A 23688-nucleotide genomic window follows, 5' to 3' on the forward strand; every position below is an offset into this window, starting at 1 on the left:
TTCTGTCCTGGGAGATGTAGCTCTTGGATCAGTATTGTAATGCCAGGTGCTTTGCTGCCCATCAGTAAATTAACCCCAATGTAAACAACTCTGGCTGCACCAGAGGAAGTCCCTGGTATTTTACTGCACCTCTTCCTAGAAGTTCTAAGATCTGGTCCTTCTTATGCAGGTGAGTAACTTAACTCACACAAATAATCCCACTGAATCCTGCAAAGTGTCAAGCACCCTCAATTCTCATTAACTTCACTGAGAGTTAAAGGTGCTCAGTACCTTGATGGGGGGGAATGGACGGACAAGACATTTGACCACCTCAAACAATAAGGCCCCAAAGAGACATTATAGGATCACAGAAATGTAGGGCTGGAAGGATCTCTAGGGATCATCTAACCCAGCCCGTGTGGAGGCAGGACCAAGTATTCTATTATACAGATGAAGAAGTGAAAAGAAAGATGTAATTAACCTTACTTATTACTCTTATGACAATGCCCATCTAGTCACAGTTGTGACCCTGTCTCCCAGCAATGCCCCACCACATCCCGACAACAGCTAGGGCATTTGAATTCATGTCACATGTTGGGGATATTATTGTACTCTGAGTGTGACTAAGTAATGATTACCCTCTGAGAAGGTGACCTAGAGACAATGTTGCATGGGTGACCATTCTCTTGACCTCATTTTCATGCCATTATGAAGTAATTGTGTAATAATTTTTAACAGAGGGGAAATATTAAATTCCTTCCCCTCCTATCTAGTCAATCAGATGCAATATTGATCTTTACGGTTCTAGCAGAGTTCAGATTTCTTATTTTGTCAAAAACCTAGAGAGACTTTTCGTAGAGTAATTTACATTACAAATATTAGTTATTTTGATACTTTGGTTGTGCACTGAACAATTAGGAATATACACTGGTATCAAATAACAAAGAAAGCATGTGAAACTACAGTAGGTGGCTTTTTTTCGGTCAATATAGTGAATGTGGACTCTAATCCCGTCCCCTATTTGCTCAGATGGATTGAATTAATCTCCTTTATTAATTAAAGTATGGTAAAGCTCAGACTCACATACAGTGTCACTTTCAGGGTTTAAGTGTTTTGATATGAACAGTGGGGAAAAATGAGAACTAAAATTGTTTCATAATAATTGACCTATGAAGTAAATTTTGTGTGTGCCTTACTTAAACCAGGTGGTTTTTTTGAGGCTTGGGGAATCTCATTTGTGGTGAAGTTTATGGGTTAAACTGATCCCTGGTGTAACACCGTTGACTATGTTGTTATCATTACCACTTATTTTGTTAGCAGAAGTGCAAATTATCCGTAAAACACACATTAGCTCTTGCTTTGAGCCATAACAGTAGGTGCAATAGATTCAAAAGAAGCAATGCCCTGTTCATTAATATTTTTTAATCTGTTCAAAACTTGTACAAATTTGAACAGAATGTAGGAGAAGAAAAATCATTCTTGGCCTCATTCTTATTTTGGTTTGTACTTTGATTATTTCATGCATGGACAATTGCAGTAGTATTCACATAGGACTCCTTGTGATTTATATCCATCCTCAGTAGGCAGCTGAAAAATCAGGTTGCTTGCTTAATTTCCAGTGTCTTTGCTGACTCCATTATTTATTTATTTACCCTGGCTGTGGATTAAATTGAAGATTCAGTTCAAGGTGTGGTGACAGGCTTTTAAAGTCCTCAAGATCATAGCAGCCTCCTTCCTTTGTTTTTGTGTATCTGCTCCAGCACATTAGGTCCATTAGTACATAGTTTCTCAACTTGTGGTATTCAGGCATGTACCACATTGGGTCCATTGGGTCCATTAGTGCGTAGTTTCTCAACCTGTGGACACAGGAAGGGGGTACCCAGGGAAAAACTGAGTGAAGGGGAGACGGGCGGCAGCCTCAGCTTGGATTTGGTGGCAGTTGCCCACCACCTGGGTTGGCAGCCAGGCAGCAGCTGCCTGCAACTTGCCCAGGTGGCAGGCCCCCTCCCCGGCTCAAAGCCCAATGCCCAGAAAACTTGTCAATTTCACTGCTCTTGCTGAACTGTGAAATTGACAGCTATGACAGCCCCAGATTTTACCAGTTACCCTCTTTTCCTTTCTCTCTCTCTCTCTCTCTCTCTTTCTCTCTCACCCCTTCCTCCTCTCAAATCTATGGCAAAAATTTTGGCGGGGCACTTTATATTCCCCAGCATTGGCATTCCGCTCAAAGCCTCCTAGCTTTGGCCAATATCACCTCTAGCTCAGGTACATACTTGAGTTGTGCACCCCTGGTGTAAAGGTGGTAACCTTACCCACACTAGATCTGACATCTGTCATATCACGGCCTTATATACTCAGCCTTTCTTCCAACATATGGCTCACATTAGTCTGTAAATATAAAATCCCATGGAATATTGAGTGTTGGGGTACTTATTAAAGTTTTCAGAAGTTAGGGGGTACTTGCAACTTAAAAGGTTGAGAAACACTGCATTAGTGTCACAGTCTGCTGCTTGTCACCACATCGTTTTCATTCATAAATTCAACACACACAGAGCTTGCATCTTTAGATCCCTTCTGATTGAATTCTCTTCCCAAAGAGATCCAGCTGTCAGACTAGATTGTCTTTCGAAAATCTAAATGGCAACCTGCTTGTGAATAACTTTTTGCTGTGTATGTGCATGGTGGTTTTATTAAAAAAATAAAAACAAAACAAAAAAACAAAACTCCTCTGTTTGAAACATCTTGATGTTTCTGAATGGCTCTAATACTTAGTATTGCTAATCCCAAGCATTCAGAAATCATGAGTCAGAGTCTCCAAAATTAAGATTATTTTTAAAATGATGAGATGTTAAAAAAAAAAAAAAAAAATTTAGGGTTCTTTTTATTTGCCTTTTGAGTTTTGAATCTTTAGGTCACATTTTTAAACTTTTCCATGCAACCAAGAAGGCTAGAAACTTGTTTAAAAAAAAAAAAAATCAAAGCCAAGGTTCTTAAGTAATCACAGGAGTCCTGGAGCTGCGGCTTAAAGAAAAATGCCAAGTATTGCAAGACCCTGTGTATCCTGGAAATTAAACTATTGTGACTTTACTAGGTTTTATGTTATACATACAGTATGAATAATATACAACAGCTGAGCTAGTATCTGACACTACAAGACCTTACAATTGTAAATGGTCTCACTTATGTGAATAAGCTGTCTGTAGTGTGTAATAGAAGGTCATGGTGCTCTTAGGGTGAAATATACCAAGCAGTGTATGGGGTCATGGAAGGTTCTGAATGCAGTGGGGAAATGTGTGGCAGATCTGGATTGTACACAGGTTCATGTTAGACCAGCACAGTGTGGTTTTGGAGAGGGGTGCACTGGGAGAGGAGTAAGGGTGTGGAGGATAGGTCTTCATCTGTGCAGAGCTAGTGGCCAATTCTCCTGCATATGGATCACGGAGAAGCAGTTAGTGGTTTGGAGATGGATTCCTTTTTCGCCAAGCCCTGCCTAGATCCGTCACACAAAGCTCACTTCCTTGGACATCGTGTGGGTCGGTGAATCATCCTCAGTGGGATTTCTTCTCATTTCAATATACAGAGCAAATTGTGCATACAGTGCAGGTATTGTTGTCGCATCATAGACCAACCCAGAGGTGCCACATTGCTTTGCAGTGCGTCTCTAGAGACTGGAATTGTAACTTCTGGTTTCTATTTCCTTATTCTGCTGTTGTTTTGCTAGTTGACTATAAAGTCACTTAGGGCCTGATCTTGTTCTCTTTGAAGTCAATTGATATGTTTGCTGTTACTGACTTTATTGGCAGCATGGCTGGGTCATTAAATCTCCTTGTGCCTCAGTTTACCCATCTACAACATGGTTTATAAAGTGCTTTAAGATCCTTTGAGGAGAGATGCTCTTTAAATGTAAAATATTATATTACAAACATGCTCTTGTATCATCGAATACATTTGAAATATTTTTGAACTGTAAATCATCTGTAGATTAAAACTCAGCCACTGCAGATAAGCCTGCCGTGTATACTTTACGGCATATTTTACAGGCCCTGCACAACAATTTGAAAATATACTACGTTAGGATTATCTGAAAATGTTTAAGGATTTCTGATCAGGTAAATTACAAATAAGCTGATAAATCAAGGGCAGTTTTGGCTTCAGTGTTTTATTAACCTTTAAAGTTCAGCATAAATGTCTCCTCATAAACATGTTTTTATTTAACCAAAAATAGTTGCTTTTATTCATACCCAGCATCAGCTAACTATGATGTCCTCTGCTTCTGTCTAATCGAATGTGTTTGTTAAGACCCCCTGCATGGAGTTTTCTCATGGTGATATGAAATCTATTTTAAGAAATATTGCAGTACAACAATAAGGAGTTTCTAACTGGTAGTCAGAAAATATTCTGGTTTAATTGAAATGTTCTCTTTAATCCAAAGAGCCTACATGAAGCTTGTGTGGGGGAGAATTGAGACCAAGGACTAAATGGATCTCTAGTATAAATAGGTGCATTACTGTCAATGGAGCTGCTCACAATTACACCAGAACTGACTTTGGTCCTGTAATTCCTATTTAGTAAAGGCTCAATAAAACAATGTCCACAGCCTCTTTCAGTAGAAGGGTTTCCTGTATGCTGTCACAAAGATAGAGGCAAATAAATATAATTGTCTCAGTTGTCTCTGGAGTTGTCACAATGATGTGGGTAAAATCAAATAAACAGGACGTTCATGCAAGTGTTAGCGTGAGGCACAATTATGAATTGGCAGAGGAGAGAGCTGAGGAGCTTAAAAGTTTGCTTATTATCTGGGTTTATTGTTTTCTGTTGTGGGGAAATGTTGGCTAAGCAAAAATAACATGGGTAATATCTGGTCTTGATGGTGTGCTTTGAACAAAAATAGCTTTTTTTCTTATTGTACTATAAGAAATTATGTCAATCCATATGTTTTCATGCTGCTTGACTTCATGCTGCATTCTCTGCACTCGCAAAGCAGCGATGGAAGTCCTGGGGTTTAGGGTGTGCAAAAAAAAATCAGGATCAGGTGCCGTGAGAGCATCTTAGGACCAGTGATGATAACAAATTGGCCAAAATGGTCTGTCACTACGCAAAAGAATAAATGGACACAAATCAGACATAAAAAATGGTAACATCCATAAACCAGTCGGAGAGCACTTCAATCTCCCAGGACACTCTGTAGCTGACTTGAAAGTTGCCATATTTCAACAAAAAAAACCTTCAAAAACAGACTTCAGTGAGAAACTGCAGAGCTGGAACTCATCTGAAAACTTGACACAATCAGACTAGGCCCGAATAGGGACTTAGAATGGTTCTCTCATTACAAGAAGCACATTCTCACCTTCTAATCAACGGTTGTGAATAGGCCTCCTCTACCCTAACTGAATGGACTTCGTTAGCACTTGCCCTCCCCATTGTTTATGTTTCTTACCCTTGGATGAATATATATGCCTCCAATCTGTGGTTTCCATTTCATGCATCTGAGGAAGTGGATTGCAGCCCACGGAAGCTTATGCCTGCAGAAATGTGTTAGTCTTTAAAGTGCTACAGGACTCTCATTGTTTTTGCTGTATACAGACTAACATGGCTACCCCTCTGAAAGTAAACTGGAAAACTGAAGTATGATCCCTTCCCTGCCCCTGCTAGTTTACATTGCGCTTTGTGCCCTGTTAAGTGGAGTTTTAAAAATATGTTATGGGGGGAATCGGTTCCCAACCATGAAGAGCAAAGTTCCTGCTCCCCGCTCCTCCGCCGCTGAGAACGTGACAATTCTGCCATCAGCCTTTCTGACACTTGCCCTTGGTTTTTGCACAGGCACTGGGACTGTCAGATCTGGAGTGGCGGTGGAGATGAGGGAGAATGTACCATCTCTCCTTCCTTATCCCTACCTCACAGAAATCCCTCTGTGAGGGATCTGGAGGTAGGAGTTAGTCGGGCAGGTTGCTTCTTTCCATGACATTGTACCTACCTTCCAGGCCCCAAAAGGATAACGTGATTCCCCAGTGGGTGCTAATTTGGATGACTAGGCCTGGTTAGGTTTCTGAAAGAGAGTTAAAGAGTCATTTCAGTCAATAACCCCATCTTTGGAAAGTTCTGTGACATGTCTTTGTGAAACATATCTAATGTTCCCCTTTTTAGAAAGTGGTGCTTCATGAAGTTCAACTTGCAGGGTAGTGTGGAAATCCTCTTTGTAGTTAAAAACTAGAGATGTTTCTTTGAGATTTCCATGTACGCACTCAAGGGAGGGGGAATGTGCTGAGGGCCTGATTTTCCTCCATTAGAAACTATTGGGGTCAAGTGTCTTCAGTGGGAGAAGGATTTTTTTTACAGAGGTGCTGATGACCACCTGCAGGTCTGATTGACTTTAGCTGGAGTTTTGGGTGCTCAGCATTTCCAAACAATTGTTGAAATATGGGGCCTGATCCTGTAGCTCTTTGCTCTTGATTAACTCATATATGCAAGAAAGCCCACTGAGTTCAAAAGGAGAAAGGCTTGTACTATGGGCTTGCTCTGAACCACAGAGCCTTACCTGACTCAGGTCTTCCTCCTGTTCCCATTGAATTCAATGGGAATTGGACATTGACTTCACAGAGAGCAGGATTAGGTCTTTATTAACTTTAAAATGATCAAAAATATTCTCAAATGACATGACACCAACGACATTTATTAGTATTTAGCATTGAATGTGAGCTAGTTAGTTTTTTAACAGTTTTCCACTGCTGTGTGTCTCATAAGCAGTTTGTTCATTTACTGAAGACATTGCGTCACGAATTACTGAAAAAATCATGATTTTGTCCTTGAATGCCAACACCACTAACATAACTTTCTGGCTTTTATGAAAACTGGATTGCTGATGGAATTTGAAAACAAACTACCAATAATCCAGTGATGCACCTAACATAGCTGCATTTCAGAACTTGCTCTGCTGTCATCTTCCATTGTGAATATTTCATTCTTTATAAAAAGTAGACACCGACCTCTTCAGGTAGGCTAGCAATCTAGATCTTTGTTAAAAGAATCTGAGTCTGATAGCTGTGCCGTCTTTTGGCTATAAAAGGTAACTACTAACTAGTTAGATTTCACTATCATTATGACATCAATCAGACTATGATATTGATCCAGTATTTAGATTGCTAATGCTATAATTCATGTGTTCCATGTAGAAAAATGTGTTAAATATAACGTGAATCCAGTCATATTTCAATAACAATAGGTGATTTTCTAGTACTTATTAATACCTTTGCATTAGAGTTGTAGTACAAGCTCATAAGAACCTATGTTTGTTAAATGAGCCCATGCAATTTAAGTATTAATAATATTGATCTAATATTGTAGTGAATATAGAGAGCCAAAACCTGCCAGCAGTTTTTAAGATAGAGATTTTAAAAAGTATCTTTACTGCCACTTGCATATGTTAAGGTAAAAGATAAATCTGTGCATGTGTTTTTTTGGGGGGAAAAATGTTCCATGACATTCCATTTTTTTTTGTGTAAAGGTCAATAGAGGTAACAATTAGACTAAGGCTAAAACATGATTTTCAAAAGCACCGAAGTGACTTAATAGTGAAATCCCATGGACTTTCACTGGAACTCATGCTCTTAAGGCACTTAGTTGGGATTTTCAAGGCACCAATAGTCTCTATCTGGACTTCTAGTCTGTGATTTGTCCCACTGGAAGACTTGTTCTTGATTGGAGATATCCATTGACTCAAAGTGGGCAATTGCTCATTACTCTACGGAGTTAATGTAGACATGTTTAAAAAGGAAATATTTAAAGTGTCAGCCCTGCAAGTGATGTTGTGTCGGAAGACTGCTGTGTCTTCCTGGAGCTCCATTAAAGTCAACAGGGGCTCTGGTTCAGTACATTGACCTGCCGGTGCACTGTGAGTTGTAGGATTGGGACCCAACACGGTATTCTGGAATTTAACCAGATTGTGGTGTTCAGATTAATTCCCATCAAATATATTTCTGGATCTAATGAAAATTGCATTTGGAATGTATTTGGCATGGGTTTCTAAATCATATCCCAGAAACCTTATGTTCCAGGACGGGAGCACAATGTTACACAAACCTCCCAATTATTTTGTCGTGCATGGAACCATGACGAGTTGGAAAATGGCCCACAGCCACTTTCTGTTGGAGACTTGGCTGAATCCATTAAATGCATTTGAGGTGAGACATTTTGGGAAGTTATGTAAAATCATCAAAATCTTGAGGGGTTTTCATCTGTCCAGGGAAAGAGATTGTGACAGTGCAATTACAGGAGAACATAGGATTACAAGGCTGTGTTTTGATGAGCAAGACCTACTTTCTTCAGGCTGTGCAAAGAAATAAAACTGAGCCATGCTTCCTTTTTCTTCTCTCCAGAAAGAAAAATGTGTAATGAATGTCTCATGTCTGAAACACTGGGCTGGATTCATCAAAGGGAGTTAGTAATTACCAAATTGAGAGAATCATGAAGCGCTTTTCTAAATTTGAAAGGCTCATCAAGAATAGATCAGGAGCTGGCAAAATTAATAGTTATGAACTCATTTCCATAGAAATGGACTTATTAGCAAGCATGCCAGCTGCCTAAAATTATAAGGTCTTTTCCTCCTGCTTGCAGGAAATAACTTTTTTTTTTAAAGTAAGTTAGACTTTGTATTTTATTGCTTTTCTAAACTGGGGCTTGGCAAAGTTCTTGCAAAGTGGCAGAAGCTTTGATTAGACAATAAAAAATGGAGGAGAAGGAAGATGAAGGAAAGAGGAGAAGACAAGCAACTTACAATCCTCGGATTCCATAAGCACCTCTCTGTGCTGCAGACTTCTTCAGAGAAAGATGGAATAGGCTGCCAGAAAGAGTTGCCAGGTCTCTTTAGGACAGAGTTTGGTTTAATAGGATTTAATGGCCGATAACAGTATGAGTTACGCTCTTCTTCTTTGCTGGTAGATTTTGCACTTTCATGGCACTTTATCTTCATGGGACACCTAAAGAACATCAGTGACCCAGAGGATGTGAGAGCCAACTTCTTAGTATTGGTCACAAAGTACAGAGTAGGCTAAGGAGAACTTGAAGATTTTCCATGACGGGACAGAATTTCTTTAAAAAGAAAAGCTGGAACAGAATGGCATGTCGATAATTCCCGCTACTGAACTCTAAAACAGAGTATTATGGTTGGTAAATAGAGGTTGATGAAGTTTGAAGAAAGTAAACACTAAATTCTCAGGGATTGATTCTGATTTAATTTATTCCAGATTTTACTCCAGCCTACCTCCAGTTGCTTCAGTGGCGTTTATTTCTGATTTGTCCCAGTGTAAATGAGAGGTGTACCAGGTCTTCAGTCTCCTGGATTTAAGAATTTCCAAGTTCCTGAGTTAACTACTGAGAGGCCTGTCTACAACACACTATTATTGAGAATGGCTTATACATTGCATTAAGTATTAATGCTCATTAAGTGTCAGGCTTCCTGCTATTGGAAACACAACAGTCTATAGGTGATAGATAGAACAAAAGCTTTAGGGACAGAAGGGAGGCTATGGACTAGGGAAGAAAGAAAATCATTTTTAAAGCTTTATCGTTGGTTCGATAACTGTAACCTGGGAAGAGACCTGGAACAAAGAGATCTGGACTGATCATACGCCTCTCCGTGGGGGACTCTGTGTCCCAGATACTCTAGCACCTGGCATTGCTCAGGGTCTAGAGCTTTGTTTTGAAGAGCAAAAAGAGAGATCATGGTTTTGGAGAAAATTCACTGACCTGTTGTTCAGAAAGTAATTTGTGGGACTGCTGATGAGTTAAAGTATTGCAGAGGCTTCAATGCCATTTTGTGAAAGCTGTGCACTTGGTGGAGGAACTCTCTAAACAAAACCTAATTAGAACACCGTGAATCTGACACATAAGTATGGCTCTTTTATCAGTGTTCCGAAAAAAGCTGGTGCCCTGTTTTGAAATCTTACAGTACATTTAAATTGCTTCAGAGACAAAACAGGAAGATTTGACTAGCAGTGTTTTTCATTGAAGTAATGGCAGAGAATTTTCCTGGCAAACTGGATTCCACGAACACCTATTTTTCATGTTTTTTAGTTTTAGATTATTAATTAAAGAGTCAGGGAGAGTGTGTAACTGGTCAGAAATTTTTTGACACAAGGATTTTTCACAGAAAATGCTAAGTTGTTGAAACTTTTCATGAAAATTGTATCTATTTTGATGGAAGTTTCATTGGGAAAGTTTTCTCAATTTGAGGGTGGGATTTCTGGTTAAATCAGAGTGAGACCTCAATAGCCGATGGCTTCATGGCTAGGCTATGGGAGACTCAGGTTCAAGTTCAAGGTTCAAGTCTTTGCTGGAAATTACAGATAGGCAAAATTAGAAAAGTTCTGCTTGAGAACTTATTGGAGTCTGATTTAAGAATAATTACTTTGTATATTTTGACTTGATGTTCACAATTTGACAATTTCAAAGCTTTAACATTCTGAATCTGTGTCTACTGTTACTGAATAATTGTCTGAACCCCCATAATTTCCTGTCAATGTGAAAATTTAAATGGATAAAATAGAAAATATACTTAAAATAAACATAGATATCATCTGTCAAAATTACAAAAAAAAAAAAAAAAAATCCAGTGCTACCAGGCCTAGTTGCAGAACTGTTCTTGTACAGAATTATAGATATGTAGGGCTGAAAGGGACCTCAAGAAATCATCAAGTCCAGCCACATGAGTTGAGGCTAAGACGAAGTAAACCTAGAAGACTATGGAGACTTGTTCATGCTTGTTGTTGTCTTTAATATAAAATTGCCTATTGAGACCGAAAGTGTATAATTTTTTTCTGGGTTTAGAAAAAACATAAGGGGATAATAGAAAGAGTCATGGCTGAGCACAAAACAACTGTCAGCATGACATCAGGAAACTGTTCTTTTAGTTCAGTCTTTGTCTGTGCCTGTAGCACACTGAAATGCTACCTAGTCTTTCCAGTTAATTTGGAGATGAATCCTAACCAGAACTCTAGGTCCAAAGAGTTTTTAAGAATTCTGAACCCAGTTCTGAATTTTTTTTTCAGTTGGCCCAATTTGGTGTAATGGGTTGAACCAAAACTCCAGATCCAGACACGTCTGGAGGGTTCAAAATTTGAATCCAGAATTTGTATCTAGGCCTGATATCTAAATTTAATTTATGACTTATGAGTGTATTCAGTTTGTGACTAAGTGAAACAAATAGTTAGAAATAAAGAGCAGAGGCCCATACTGTTAAATTCACCATTATTCTGAGAATACTTTTCTGCAGAAATGGAGAAGTCTCCAATTATATCACAGATGTTATATAGTATAATTTGTATGCAGCATCTTGTTGGTAGTCTGGTTGGTCACCCAGAAGATGTATTAATAGCTTGTAGCCTTGCCCAAAGGGAGAGAAGATAAATGAACAGATCTCGGCACTGCACTTTCACTTCGGTGCAGTTATATAAGGAAGTTAAACCCATGCACGGATAGAGCTTTCTGCAGTGTTACTTTAGTGGACTCAAGCCTTTTGGGCCAAAATCATCTTTAAAAAGTAGTCGTGTGGTTATGTGAGTGAGATCCAGGCATTTGCAAGGGAGGTAGTGTTTCCCAGTGGATAAAGCACTCAACTTGGCTTTCAGAGACCTAGAGTTCTTTATCATTGATTTGTTGTGTGGCTGCGGGCAAGTCCTTGTGCCTAAGTATCAGCATTAATAAAAGAAGCAAAAGTAATTTACAAACAGAGCTCTGAATGCTTTGCATTTACATCCACTTTTAAACTTTCATTCCCAAATGACCAAAATAAAACTATCATCCTACAATTACATGCTCGCATCAGCGACAAGCAGTATATTTTCATGAACTGAAAATAAGGATCATCTAATCCCACATTGCTGTCATGTATAATTAGCACAAATCCATATTTTTCACAGAGATAAAGGCAAGTTCATGTTTGAATGGGGGTGGGAGGGGAAGCTGAGAGTTCATTTCTGGTGCAACATGAGGAATGACCAAATATTCTACTGTTTCAGAACATCCGTATTTGCAACAAAAAAATTATGGTACTCGAATAAATAATTTAGCAACCTCTGTGTTGTGTGGTGTCCAAGGTTTATATTACAGGTTCATAGAGATTACTTAGAATTAATGTTTGAGTTTAATGGAAAACCTGCTTCTTTTTTCAAAAAGCTAAAGGATATAGATAAGTTGACAGTCTAAAATATAACCATTGCCCACTGGATTGTTTGATTTAGGCTTTTATCAACTTCTATAGCCTATAGATTTAAAGTTAGTTTTTAAATATAAGGATAAGATATAGGTATAAGGCAGCAATACAAGAAGCCTACAGGCCCAAACCTGTAAGATTTTAGCTGAAGCAGTTAGTTTAAATTAGGCCTATTAAACTTTAGCATAAGCAAATTGATCAGTGGTGATCCTAAATCACAAGAGGGCATAAGATATAATTTTGTAATAAATTCTGCAAAATGTTGACGGGTAATTGCAAAAAGTCATTTGATGCCAGTTTGGCTGTTTTGGGATAGGAACATGAGCAGCTATGGTTTCCAATCCTCCAGGGTTGTCCTGGAGTCTCCAGAAATTAAAGATTAATCCTTAATTAAAGACTGTCATGATGAAACCTCCAGAAATACATCCAACCAAAATGAGCAACTCTACTATGAGCAGAGGCTTAACCACAGTATTGAGATAGTAACTAATTGACGTATATGCTAATAAGTTTGAGATAATTAATATAGTAATGTACAGAATAAGGGCACGCCATCATTATTAGGGTGAGGAAGTGAGTTATGGGCAAAGGAGGCTGAATGCTCTTATGAATACTCAGAGCAGCCATTTACGGCTGGAGAAGGCCTAGATCATTGAGACCTCAACCATTGGAATCACTTGGCATGCAAGATAGGATAGGACTCTCGTGGACTACCACCTGCCTTTCTACGCTAGGTCTCCACGAGGATTGTGTGAGTGTGCGTAAGACATGACGCAGGACATAAATTAATATTACATTACTGTTACATTCTTGTTTGGATTGGAACACTTTGATGTTTACTAATTGTGTTAATAGAGCTTTTGGCTTTTTAATAGTTTTTTCTTAAATGTGAGTGTGGCAACCAAGCATGTCGGGGTTTCCAATTTAACTGTAACTCTCATAATTCTGGCTTCTAGGAGCTGAAGCCTATCAAACCTAGAGCATTAATTTGTCAACTGGAGATTTTTAAATAATACACAATAATAGATCAGGCAACATTTCCTCACGTCTGCATGTTTGATTTGATAATTCTCCTATTGGAAAGAAAAAAAAGGATGCAATTAATTTTGTTCTTGACATGTTGCTAATGCTTTGTTTTAAATTGCACTTAATGTGCATTCTGTTTTCCAGAGCAAACATCTCCTTCTATGAGATCTTGCAGATGGACTTTGAAATTGACAATAGCAGTAGTCTGGCAGGGGCCCAGCAAATTACCTGGCAGGTGGAATACCCCAGAGAAGACTCTCTGAGTGAAATGGTGGTCTCAGAGATCTTTGTCAGCCAAACAACATTTGCAGGAATTGTTCCTCTTGCAATGGTAAGAAACTGCTTATTTGTTTTTCAAATGCTGCTTTTGATTCCTTTTAGTATTCAAGGAAACATGAACCATTTTATAATTTGCTATTTCCTGTGCATCTGCTGAAAATGGTTTAAATGCAAAAACTACATTTCAATAACATTTTATTTACCTGATATGCCATAATGGCTCCTTGGAAACCATTAGAGTCTATTGTGTAAATTCTTTTCTGTTTGTGGATTATCGGCCTGGTACGTAGTAATAGCTCCTTTGGCGCTGTTGTCTTCTGTTGTGTTAAATGTGACTGCCATGCATACCCACTAAGGCTAAATGCTACAATTAGTTATGACATTTTCATTTAAATAAATTAGTCCGCATGTGTAGAAAACTTCCTTTTAAAACCAGACAACTGGGCCATATTTTGCTTTGCTTTTCCCCAAAGCACTCAAATGCACTAGACTAAAGTACTGACTAGTGAGCTGCAAAATACCAATTTAATAAAAAAAACCTCATTTTGAGTTATACAGTGGGGACACAAAATAGTTTCTAAAGACTTAGATTTTTAGATTTAGAGAGAGGTCCTGTTTTCAAAGTAGGGTGTAATATGTGTGATCAAAGAAACCTAACCCCTCATTTTTCATGCAAATGGCTATTTGTGTACTCAACTGCAGCTTGTCATAGTGACCTTGGATTTGACTGTAGGACCTTTGTTACTAGAACTTTGTGCATTTAAATGCAGTTACACTGGTGTAAAACAGGAGTAAGAGTGGTGAATCAGGCCCTGTCTGCAGAGCCTCCTCTGCAAAGTTGTCCCGAAGAAATTAAAGGACTATTTTTGCTGTTTAGTGTGATTTAAAACAAACAAACTTCAGTTTTAGACTGAGGCTCTGGATGCTAAATTTCAATCTACTGATAAATTTTAAAGCTTTTTCCCCCCTATTCCTGGGAAAAGAAGCTAATTTTTATTTTCTTGCTCCTTTACCAACTAACCAACAAAAATCCAAACACTCCTCTCCACAAATGTTACCCTCTTCTGCTGGAAGAGAAGCAAAGGAGGACACCAGTAAACAGAGAAGGATCTAGTCCGGACTCTTTTTTATTCCCACTGACAATGTCTAACTTACTGGATGTCCAGCGATAGAAAAAAAAATTACAAGTGGGGTATTTTACAGAGTGATTTTTTGCGGAGGCTTTCCTGGAGCATATAAATAAGTGGTCAGTATACTTAGACAAGATTGATCAAAGCTCAGATAAACTGGATGTGATGTTGTCAATTATTAGTGATGATTCAAGTTGTAATACCAATGTATAGTGACCGATAAAACAATACCACTGTTATATCAGATATAAGTTATAACACAACTTGTTTGAAATGGCTCATAAGATATTTATGCTACTAAGAGTGCTAACAGTATATAGTAGGACTGGGTTCAAATCAACAGCCCACTGCTGAAGTTTCAAAAGTGTCTAATGTATATTTGGATCAGAATTTTGCAAGTGGCCCTGCTTTCTCTATAATGGTCTCCCTCTCTCTCTATTTGCCTAATTGGCAGCTGGTGCTGATTTCTAACCCTGGATCCAAATATCTCTGAATGTTGGGCAGAGGTTTATAGACCTGATCTAGAACTGAATCTGAATTTTGCTGATCATTTATTCTCATCTGTTATTTTATAGCATTGTGGGAACAAACTGCAGTGTAAAATGTATTTTTATGTGTTTTTGTCTCCTTCTGGGACATCTCTTAATGTTTCTTCACATGGCCATAGTCCTTGGTGATGTTTTGCATCAGTAATTCAGTATTGCCAACCCCAAATGTTACAAAATCATGAGTCAGGCTCACCAAAAATCACGATTATGTAAAAATAATAGATTTAGTCTTTTTATGTGCTTTTTGAGCCTTTCGGGTGTACAGGGGTCATTTTGAAGCTTTCCCACAGCCATGAGGGCTAGAAACTTACTTTTTCTTTAAGAACGAAGGCTGAAATCATCACATATCCACTTGACTCCAGGAGCTGGGGCTTTAAGGAGAACAATAATTATCATGAGATTCATGACAAAATCATGAAAGTTGGCAGCACTGTATTCAATTCAGCTGTGTTCCTTCTGATTGCAAGCTTTCTTGCCTGGCTGGCCCTAGGCTAACAGGAGTCTGAGATAGCAGTAGTAGTAAGAACAACAGGTTGTATTTGCATTCCTTCCCTTTGTGTTTGCTTATTTGTGATGCTGCTTCACTTCACTTCAAAACAGGCTCCAGCCCTGTGTTTCTGAACTAGGAACAAGAGCCAATGCCCCACCATTATCATGTTCTGTTCAGTGAAAGCAAGTGTGACGGAAAATTTTTGAAATAAAAAAATATATAGTCTTTTTAAAGGGTTCCTCAACTCCTCCCATCACTAAGAAGTCAATTTACAATAAAATGTTTTCCTACCATTTCCTGAACTACACAGAATCTGTAAATAAATATCTCATGTATTTTTGCCCCATAGAAGAACACTATCATACCGTCAGCACTGCGTAAAGCTAAATTGTATACTGAAAAAAGTCGTGCCACTTGCAAAACTTTTCTTGGCTACAGTTATAATTTGCTGAAAACTGGACCTCCAAGCCTGGTTTAAATTGTTGGAGACTTCTGTATATTTGTTGAGGGAAAACAAAATAAAACAAAATCAGACTGTAAAATTGGGCAGAGCATTAGGGGCCCTTCTTAATAAAGACTTAAACTGAAGTTAAATTCCTAGATCTTTTTGTTGGTCAGGGTAAATAAGCCTCATGATCTTACCAGAACAGATAGGGTTTCTCTTACACAGGGCTCAGTATCTCACTATTGCATGCTGCTGCTGTTATGTCCAATCATAAGTAACATTTTCAGTATGCTTTCCTTGCATACAAAATAAAAAGAGCAAGAGCCCTTTATGGTTAACATCCCCTCATTGCATGGTTGTTAGGACCAGCTTGTGGGTGGTCTGACCTAGTGGTTAGAGTCAGAGCCCAACCTAGTGGCTAGAGTGAGGGACGGGAAGGTAGAGCCATGGACCAAAGCTGAAGTATGGAACCAGGCCTGAAGCCAAGGGTCAGAGCCAGAAATCAGTAACTGGAGTCAGAAGCTAGACAAGGGAGTAGGGTGGGGTGGACTGGAGCAGGACAAGGACAAGCCTGGATACAAGGCGGAAGCAAGGCTGGGTACAGGATCAATTGCAGCCGTGGGCGTGATCAATGAATGATTTTCTGCTGCTACCGCTGAGCTTAAATGCAGATGTGGTGGCTCCTTTTAGCTAACCAGGTGGGCTGGCCAGTGGGCAGGCCAGTGAATCAGGCGATTCTGCTGCAGTCCATCTCGGCTCATTAATCCGCTTGAACGCTGAACCAGCTAACCTCAAGCTCAGCTGAGGAAACTCAACCCCATGGTTCCTGAGAATGATGGTGCTTGCGTGAGTGGTAGGGATTGTTTTCCAGTAGCTAACTTATTTTTCTTCTAGATAAAGTAGAGTGTGGTAGGTTGCATGCTAGCTAGTCTGATTAAAAGAGCTGATTTCTTGCTTCGGTGGGTTTACAAAGCGTCTCTCATGAAATCTTATGTTTTACATTCACATTCGGTAGAAAGTTTAAGAGATTAGATGTGTGTGCGCACGTGCGTGCGTGAAAAGATACAGTTGATTTCTGCATATTATGTAGCGAAATATGGCTCCGTATCAATCCTGCAAACAATCCTGTTGGGCATGCAGCACCCATCTGCACAGTACCTGGCTGCAAAGACCAGTTTTAAAACTGGTTTAAAAACAGCGGTGCATTAATGAACAATGCTTTGAGATTGCTAACAGAGAGAAACCTTGTGCGGCTGAAATGCAACTCTTACATAGTCAATCGTTTTGGAGCCCAGTAAGAAAAAGTACAGGCTTATAATGCAAAATGTACATTTTGATTCACTAATTGGAGGCGGGGGCAAACTCATAGCACATATAATTTCCTTATTGGGCGTGGGTGGTATTAAGGTTTCAACAGGCTGTATATGAAAAGGAGATGTGGGTGTGGACAACACTAATTATCACACAAAAGCTCATCTAGAAATCAGCTAGAAATGTCATTAGGAATTAGCTGCAAATTTACGAGCAGTAAGAAAGTTCCTGGTTTCTCAGAAATAAAGGGAAATCCCAACCAGAAGCACTGGTGGTATAGTCATCTGCCAGTTCCAAAGCCACCAGCCCAATTGCATCTGGAATTCAACAGTGTAACAACCAACAGACAAAAGTCTCCTTACCTCTACCTTTGTATGTTCTTAACCAGTCTGGAGCTTCTTCAAATTTGTGAGAAACCAATGAACTGAAATATCTATTTATTTGTTTATTTATTATTATGGACAACTGGGGTGGCTTTCAAAGATTTCCTCACTGAATAATGTTCAAAATGTCCATTGGAACCATTTATTGTGACATGCACCTTCTTGGTTTAAATCCAAATAGCAATTGGACTCCACATGCACACTTTGATGAGAAGTTCTTTGTTTTGCAGTTTTCAAGTTATACAAGAACAGTTCCTGGTTTTGTTCTGCTTTGGCAGTAACTCTTTTTTTTTTTTTTTTTTTTGAGTGGATATGTTTGGAAGAAGGATAAAACATAATTTTGTAATTCTGGAAATGCCTCAAAAAACTTGAGTCTTTTTATCTCCATTTGCAGTATCATCCATATGATTTTAACTCTAAAGCACTGTTTTTCACTTCTTGAATATTTTGAATCTGGCAATAAGGTGATTAGATTAAATACAATAAGTATTTTAATAAACAGCAGAAAATCTTAAACATTTTCCTGCTGGGAACCTGGGAGTTTTCTGTGCAATTTGAAGCAATAATTCCTTGCTCTGCTGATTAATTGTAAAGTCCAGTTTGGATGACTGCGCAGGACAAAATAAAGTAGAGTTTCCTATGGAATCAATCATAACATTTCACTATCTGAGTACTGGAACAGTTTAATTTTACTCAGTAGAATTTACTTTCTGATAGCCGCTTCTCTGATTCCAGCTGGAATGTATACACTGGAGGAAATAGCAGAAAAGATGAGTTAGAATAGCAAGCCATCTCCAGCTGATTTGGTAATGAAGTAACTTCTTGTGAAATGAGAAAATAGCAAGGTGGTTGATCACAGTTGTTTGTAGCCTGCACTTGACTCAAGAACTGATTAGGATGACAGTTATGACAGGCCTACTGCTCTTGCAAAAGGATATCAGTCTACCTTAAGATGAGCTGTTCTTATAAATCAGCTACCCACAGAGAGGTTTGTGTCCTACAGTTCTTTTTATAGTGGCACATGGTGAAAATGCTCTAGTTAAACTATATCATTTCCATCATACATCTGCTAGAGAAAACATGGAAAAGGAGGCAACTATCTGTGTATGCTAGGGCTGTGCTGTAAAGCCAGAGTTATGGAAAGAGGTGTTCAGTTTTGCTAGGGGGAATGTGTTGGGAAGTTAAAGGGTCTCAAGTGAATTTAGATAGGCAAATATAATTAATCCAAGACATCTGGATTAACACTCCTGCTTTTACGAAATGCCACTAGCACTTCAATTTTTTGTCTAATGAAAAAGGAGACATTTTACCTCCTAATATCCTACTGGAACATTGGTTCAGTACTGGCTTAAAAGGAAGAATACCACTTACTGAATCAATAGCACCTCTTCCAACAGCACCTACGCTATATTAGGTTGGGAACACAAGATGCTGTTGCTACATGGATTTTCCATCTTTTTAGAAACACATCACAACAGGATTATGTGCGGCTTCCAATTCTATTGGCCAAATTGCCAGTACAATTTAGATTCTTTTTTCTTTTATGTTGAGGTTGTCAGTCTGGGAAGTGATTTTATTTTGGATGTATTCAAAGGTGGGCAAGAATTAGTTGCACATGATTCTGAGCTATATGCATACAGTTTGTAGGAGTGCAATTTATAGCCTGATGGATCTGCCACACCCTCAAGATGCCCCTTCTCCGGGGAGACATTGTTTCTGGGCATATTTCTAATTTGGGACATTCACTGTTTTTGAGTGTGTGTGACCAAATTGATAAGAGCTCCTAATAGGGTATATGCAAATATACATCTATGATGTGCAGATATATGTAAATAACTTATGCCGTGTGTGGTGGTGAAATACATACATCAAACTGCATTTGTCATTTATTTGCCTATTTCTTCTTAAAGCCATCTACTCATCCATCTTTGAGAAGACTTCCATCATGACAGATCTCTGAGCAGCTTGAAGTGGCCATTTCATAAACATCAATTTGCCAAAAAAGTTTTGCCACAATTGTATTAAATTCCTCCCCAATTACACTGCTCCGAGTCGCACTTTTCAGTCTTTGACCAGTCCTGTTCCAATATCGGGCAAATCACACTCCCTCTGCAATGATATAATTTTTTAATTTCTAGCCTTGTAGATTGAGATATTAGACTGTAAAAATCCCAATATTAACTATAGAAATGGTATTCTAAACCATTGAAGATATTGAAGATATTGAAGTCATTGTTAGACTAGGTATCCGGCAGGCAGAGGCAGCCAAGCTAGTCGCTTGCACCTCCGTGTGGAGGATATCCAGTGCCGGTACTCCATAGGGAATGTCTGTTGACAATATAAAGTAGATTGGGAAAGGATTTAAAGGAGGAATCCTTTAAAGGAGCAGAAATGGGGCTTCAAGGCTCCTATGAGTGGTGCAGCAAGGAGTCAACCTCCCCCCCCCCTTTACAGCTGCCTTTAACTCTCATTCGAGGGGAGAAAGGGGTGAGATCCCAGCAGTGCTTTGACGGGGGATGAGGATGGATAAGGGGGAGGCATGCCAGAATCGCCCCTCCCCGCCCGGCATATAGAATTACTTGCACTGCCAGCTATTCCCAGACATGTAGGAATAAAGTTGTGGCCTAATTAAAGCACATTCAGTGTGACCTGGCTTAGGTGGAGAACCTGGCATTGGTCGATGGAGGTAAATGATGAAAAAGCTTTTAAAAAAAACCTTATAAAATAATTCGACATTTAGTTTTCTGTGAAATCGGTGACAAAATACATGGTGGAATGTGCTGCAAAAGAAAGAAATGATCATTCCTAAAAATCATCACAAATTGACTTTTTCCCCTTCAAAAGTTGCTATAAGCCTAACATTTCTGTAGCATTTCTATGTTCAAAACCCAGTACTAGCTTTAATTAACTAATCAATCCTGAAAAAATGCAGCTTGGTAAGAATGACAAATATGTGGAAATCAAGCCACTCTTACTCAGTTTTACCTGTTCCTGAATGATTTATGATTCACTCGAAGGAATCTGAAAAGTGCTTTTTGAAACACACTCAAAAATTCCATAATAATATGGCTTAATATCTCTAAAACTGATTTTCTTAGAAAAAGTTGGGATTTGTAACTTGAAGAATAAATTTTCCCCCAATACCTGGAGCCTTTATGAATGACTTTGCCAATGTAAATACTGATTTATGAGCTAAGGTTATACATAACTACTTAAGGCCTGTTTAATGCAGGCAAAATTGCCATTGTAATTAATTGGGAATTTACCAGAGCAAGAACTGAATTGTTCCCTTAAGGTGGAGTCTAGATCAAATGCAAAATTTCTAATTTATGTTATGGGTTTTCTTGTTTGTTTGTTTTTTTCTCTTGAATTTTAACTGCCAGGTAAAATGCAGAAAACCTTTGAGAAATCTTGCCCAGAGGAAAATATGAAGTGTCCTGAATTTGACTCTCAGCATTGTCTATTTTGAGTATTAGGAGAGTTTGTTCAGACAGTGAGCACAGTATGAGACCAACTGTTTAGTACAGCAGAGGATTATGCATTCAGTATCCCTGTCAGCTGCTTTGCTCCTGTGAAACTTACTTTGTTTTCCTTTTGGCAATAAATAGTTCTAATAATTGAGTCTTTCAACATCTGGCATACAGATTAACATGTGCTGCTAATGTCTCAGAAAGTGGAAAGGTGATTCATTTTCATCATGTTTAATACAATAGCAGAGCAAGGTAGAGAAGTGGAATGTCAAAAACACTTACAATCTTCTTCTCACTAAGATATTCTGGTGCATTACTGACTATTCACAAAAGAACTTGCTTTTCAGCATGACAATAATTAAATGTAAACATTGAGCCTGATTTCCAAACATAGGACACCTAGAATAGGATGCCAATCCTCAGTCTGTGGCCCAGAATGTCTTGCATATTATTATAGAGTTGTTCAGTTGGATTTCTTTAGACACCTAGGTCTTGATTCTGTTCTCATGCCAGTATACAGGAAATCAAGAGTAAATTTTCTGAGATCAGTGGAGATATAGTGGTATAAAACCAGGGCCCAAGCATAATTTTCTCAGGCCCAGTACAAACTTGTAACATGGGCCCCCTCCCACACACATACCACAATCCCTCACATCCCATACATACAATCTCATGAGCCATGAAAAAAGTTTGAATTCTGAAATTACTGTTACATATTCTACATTTCTGAAAAATGCCCCCCCCTTTGCTATTTTTATTTCTATAAATATCCTCAGCCATGGTCTACAATTTAGCCCCAATTTTTTCCTCATGGTAATGGGGGTTGCAGCCTGGGCCAGGCCCCCCAGAGCCTCTAGGCCCCAGTAAAGTGTACCCTTTTTCCCCCCATGTGGGGGCCCTCTATAAAACTGGTGTAACTGAGGGGGAATTGTGTCGTTCTTGTACATCTCTGATCTGTTTCAAGGATCAGCAAATAATTATGGTTTTCAGAGAAGACTTTTGAGGAAGAGTTCTTATCATACCATGACAGCATTTCCCACCTATATTGTGTTCTAACTTAGTGTCATTTTGGGAGCCTTTGTTTCCCATTGTTCTTGTTTGATTCTTGCTCATTTCTCTGGCACCGGTAACTGCTTGAAGGACCCATGTTGACTGAAGAAGTAAGTGAACAGGTGACAGATATATAATCTGATGCAGAGGTGGAATGCAAGGTATGGCTAGCAGCCTCCATTGTAACAGAAAGACTTGAATTCAAATGAAGTGATGTATAAAAGGCTAAGAACCTGATTGTCTTTTACACTGAAGACCCCTGTGCATAACTCGGGGCAGGAGGAACAGATTCTTAGCTGGTTTACATTGACTCAGTTGAAGTCAATGATGCCGTGACAGTTTGCACCAGGTGAGAAAGTGCCCCTGGCACTTGCACTTATACCCCCCTTTAAATCTCCTTTACACTGGTTGAGTGGTGTAAATGTAAGTACCTTAGTGTAAATGGAAATCATGCCTTGAAATATTTGAAGAACAATTCTGTCTAGAAAAGTGGCTATGCAACAATGGCCTCTTCTTACTCAGCAGATCTGGTTCTTGTGTGTATTCAGGGCTATCCGTGTGCTTTAAGTAACTAAAACACCGTACATTTGTATTACTTTATACTCATGTTAGCCCTGCCAAGACGACACAGCTAAGAGTATGAACTGGATTCTATTCTTTCTCGTGCATCATCAGCTGACTAACGTACTAAATTTCCATTAGTTACTCCTGAGCAGTTGCCTTGAAGAGAGTGGAGAGACACAGATGTCAAAGAGCATAACTGACAGTTGGGTGGCATAGGGGTCGCTGGTGTAATGGAGACCTGTAAATGCTGGGGGTGAAGCATGAAAACGAGAAGGTCCTTTGCTCTCACAGATCCCAAGTGAAGTTTTCAGGGCTGGCGGTAAGAAAAACCATCTTTCGACTTATGAACTGAGCTCGTTTGATATGTTAATACCTTGAGAAACAATGAACATGGAACCCCACAAAGTCATAGTTAGAGTCACTTTGCAAAGTAGAACTGCAGTTAAAACTAACTATAGAAATTGGTAGCCTAAAGATGGATATGGCTGCATAATGATATTGCAGTTCTCCCCACCATTTCTCTCAATCTGGATAGACATCTCCTGCAATTTCGCACAGATTGAGAAACACTGAATGTTATGAGTTTGTCAAGGTATCCCTACTCTGTTTCCTAGGGTAGAGGGAAAAAAACAACACTATCCACTTAGGTTTCCACCACAGAAAATGTGACTGGCTTAAACTATGTTATTGTCTACCTAAAGGTCAAAATCAACCCTAACCCAACAACCTCAGAGTTTCTAGGCAAGCAGGAACTTTGCCGATATGAAGAACAAGAGATGATAGACACTGTGGCTGTTTTTGCAAGAAA

At 39.0% G+C, this 23688-nt stretch overlaps 1 protein-coding gene across 1 annotated transcript in view; it reads left to right on the forward strand.

The window, feature by feature from the left end:
* The window catches only part of LOC137147603 (transmembrane protein 132B-like), a 198251-nt gene that overhangs the window by 115727 nt on the left and 58836 nt on the right, over positions 1-23688 (forward strand). Inside the window, exon 4 of the mRNA XM_067539937.1 lies at positions 13355-13541. Coding sequence (XP_067396038.1) covers positions 13355-13541 — 187 coding nt within the window. The remainder of the gene's footprint in view (positions 1-13354; positions 13542-23688) is intronic.

This window comes from Emydura macquarii, unplaced genomic scaffold, assembly GCF_026122565.2.
Source record: "Emydura macquarii macquarii isolate MOO-44397 ecotype Brisbane River unplaced genomic scaffold, CSIRO-AGI_Emac_v2 contig_554, whole genome shotgun sequence".
Lineage (NCBI taxonomy): Eukaryota > Metazoa > Chordata > Testudines > Chelidae > Emydura > Emydura macquarii.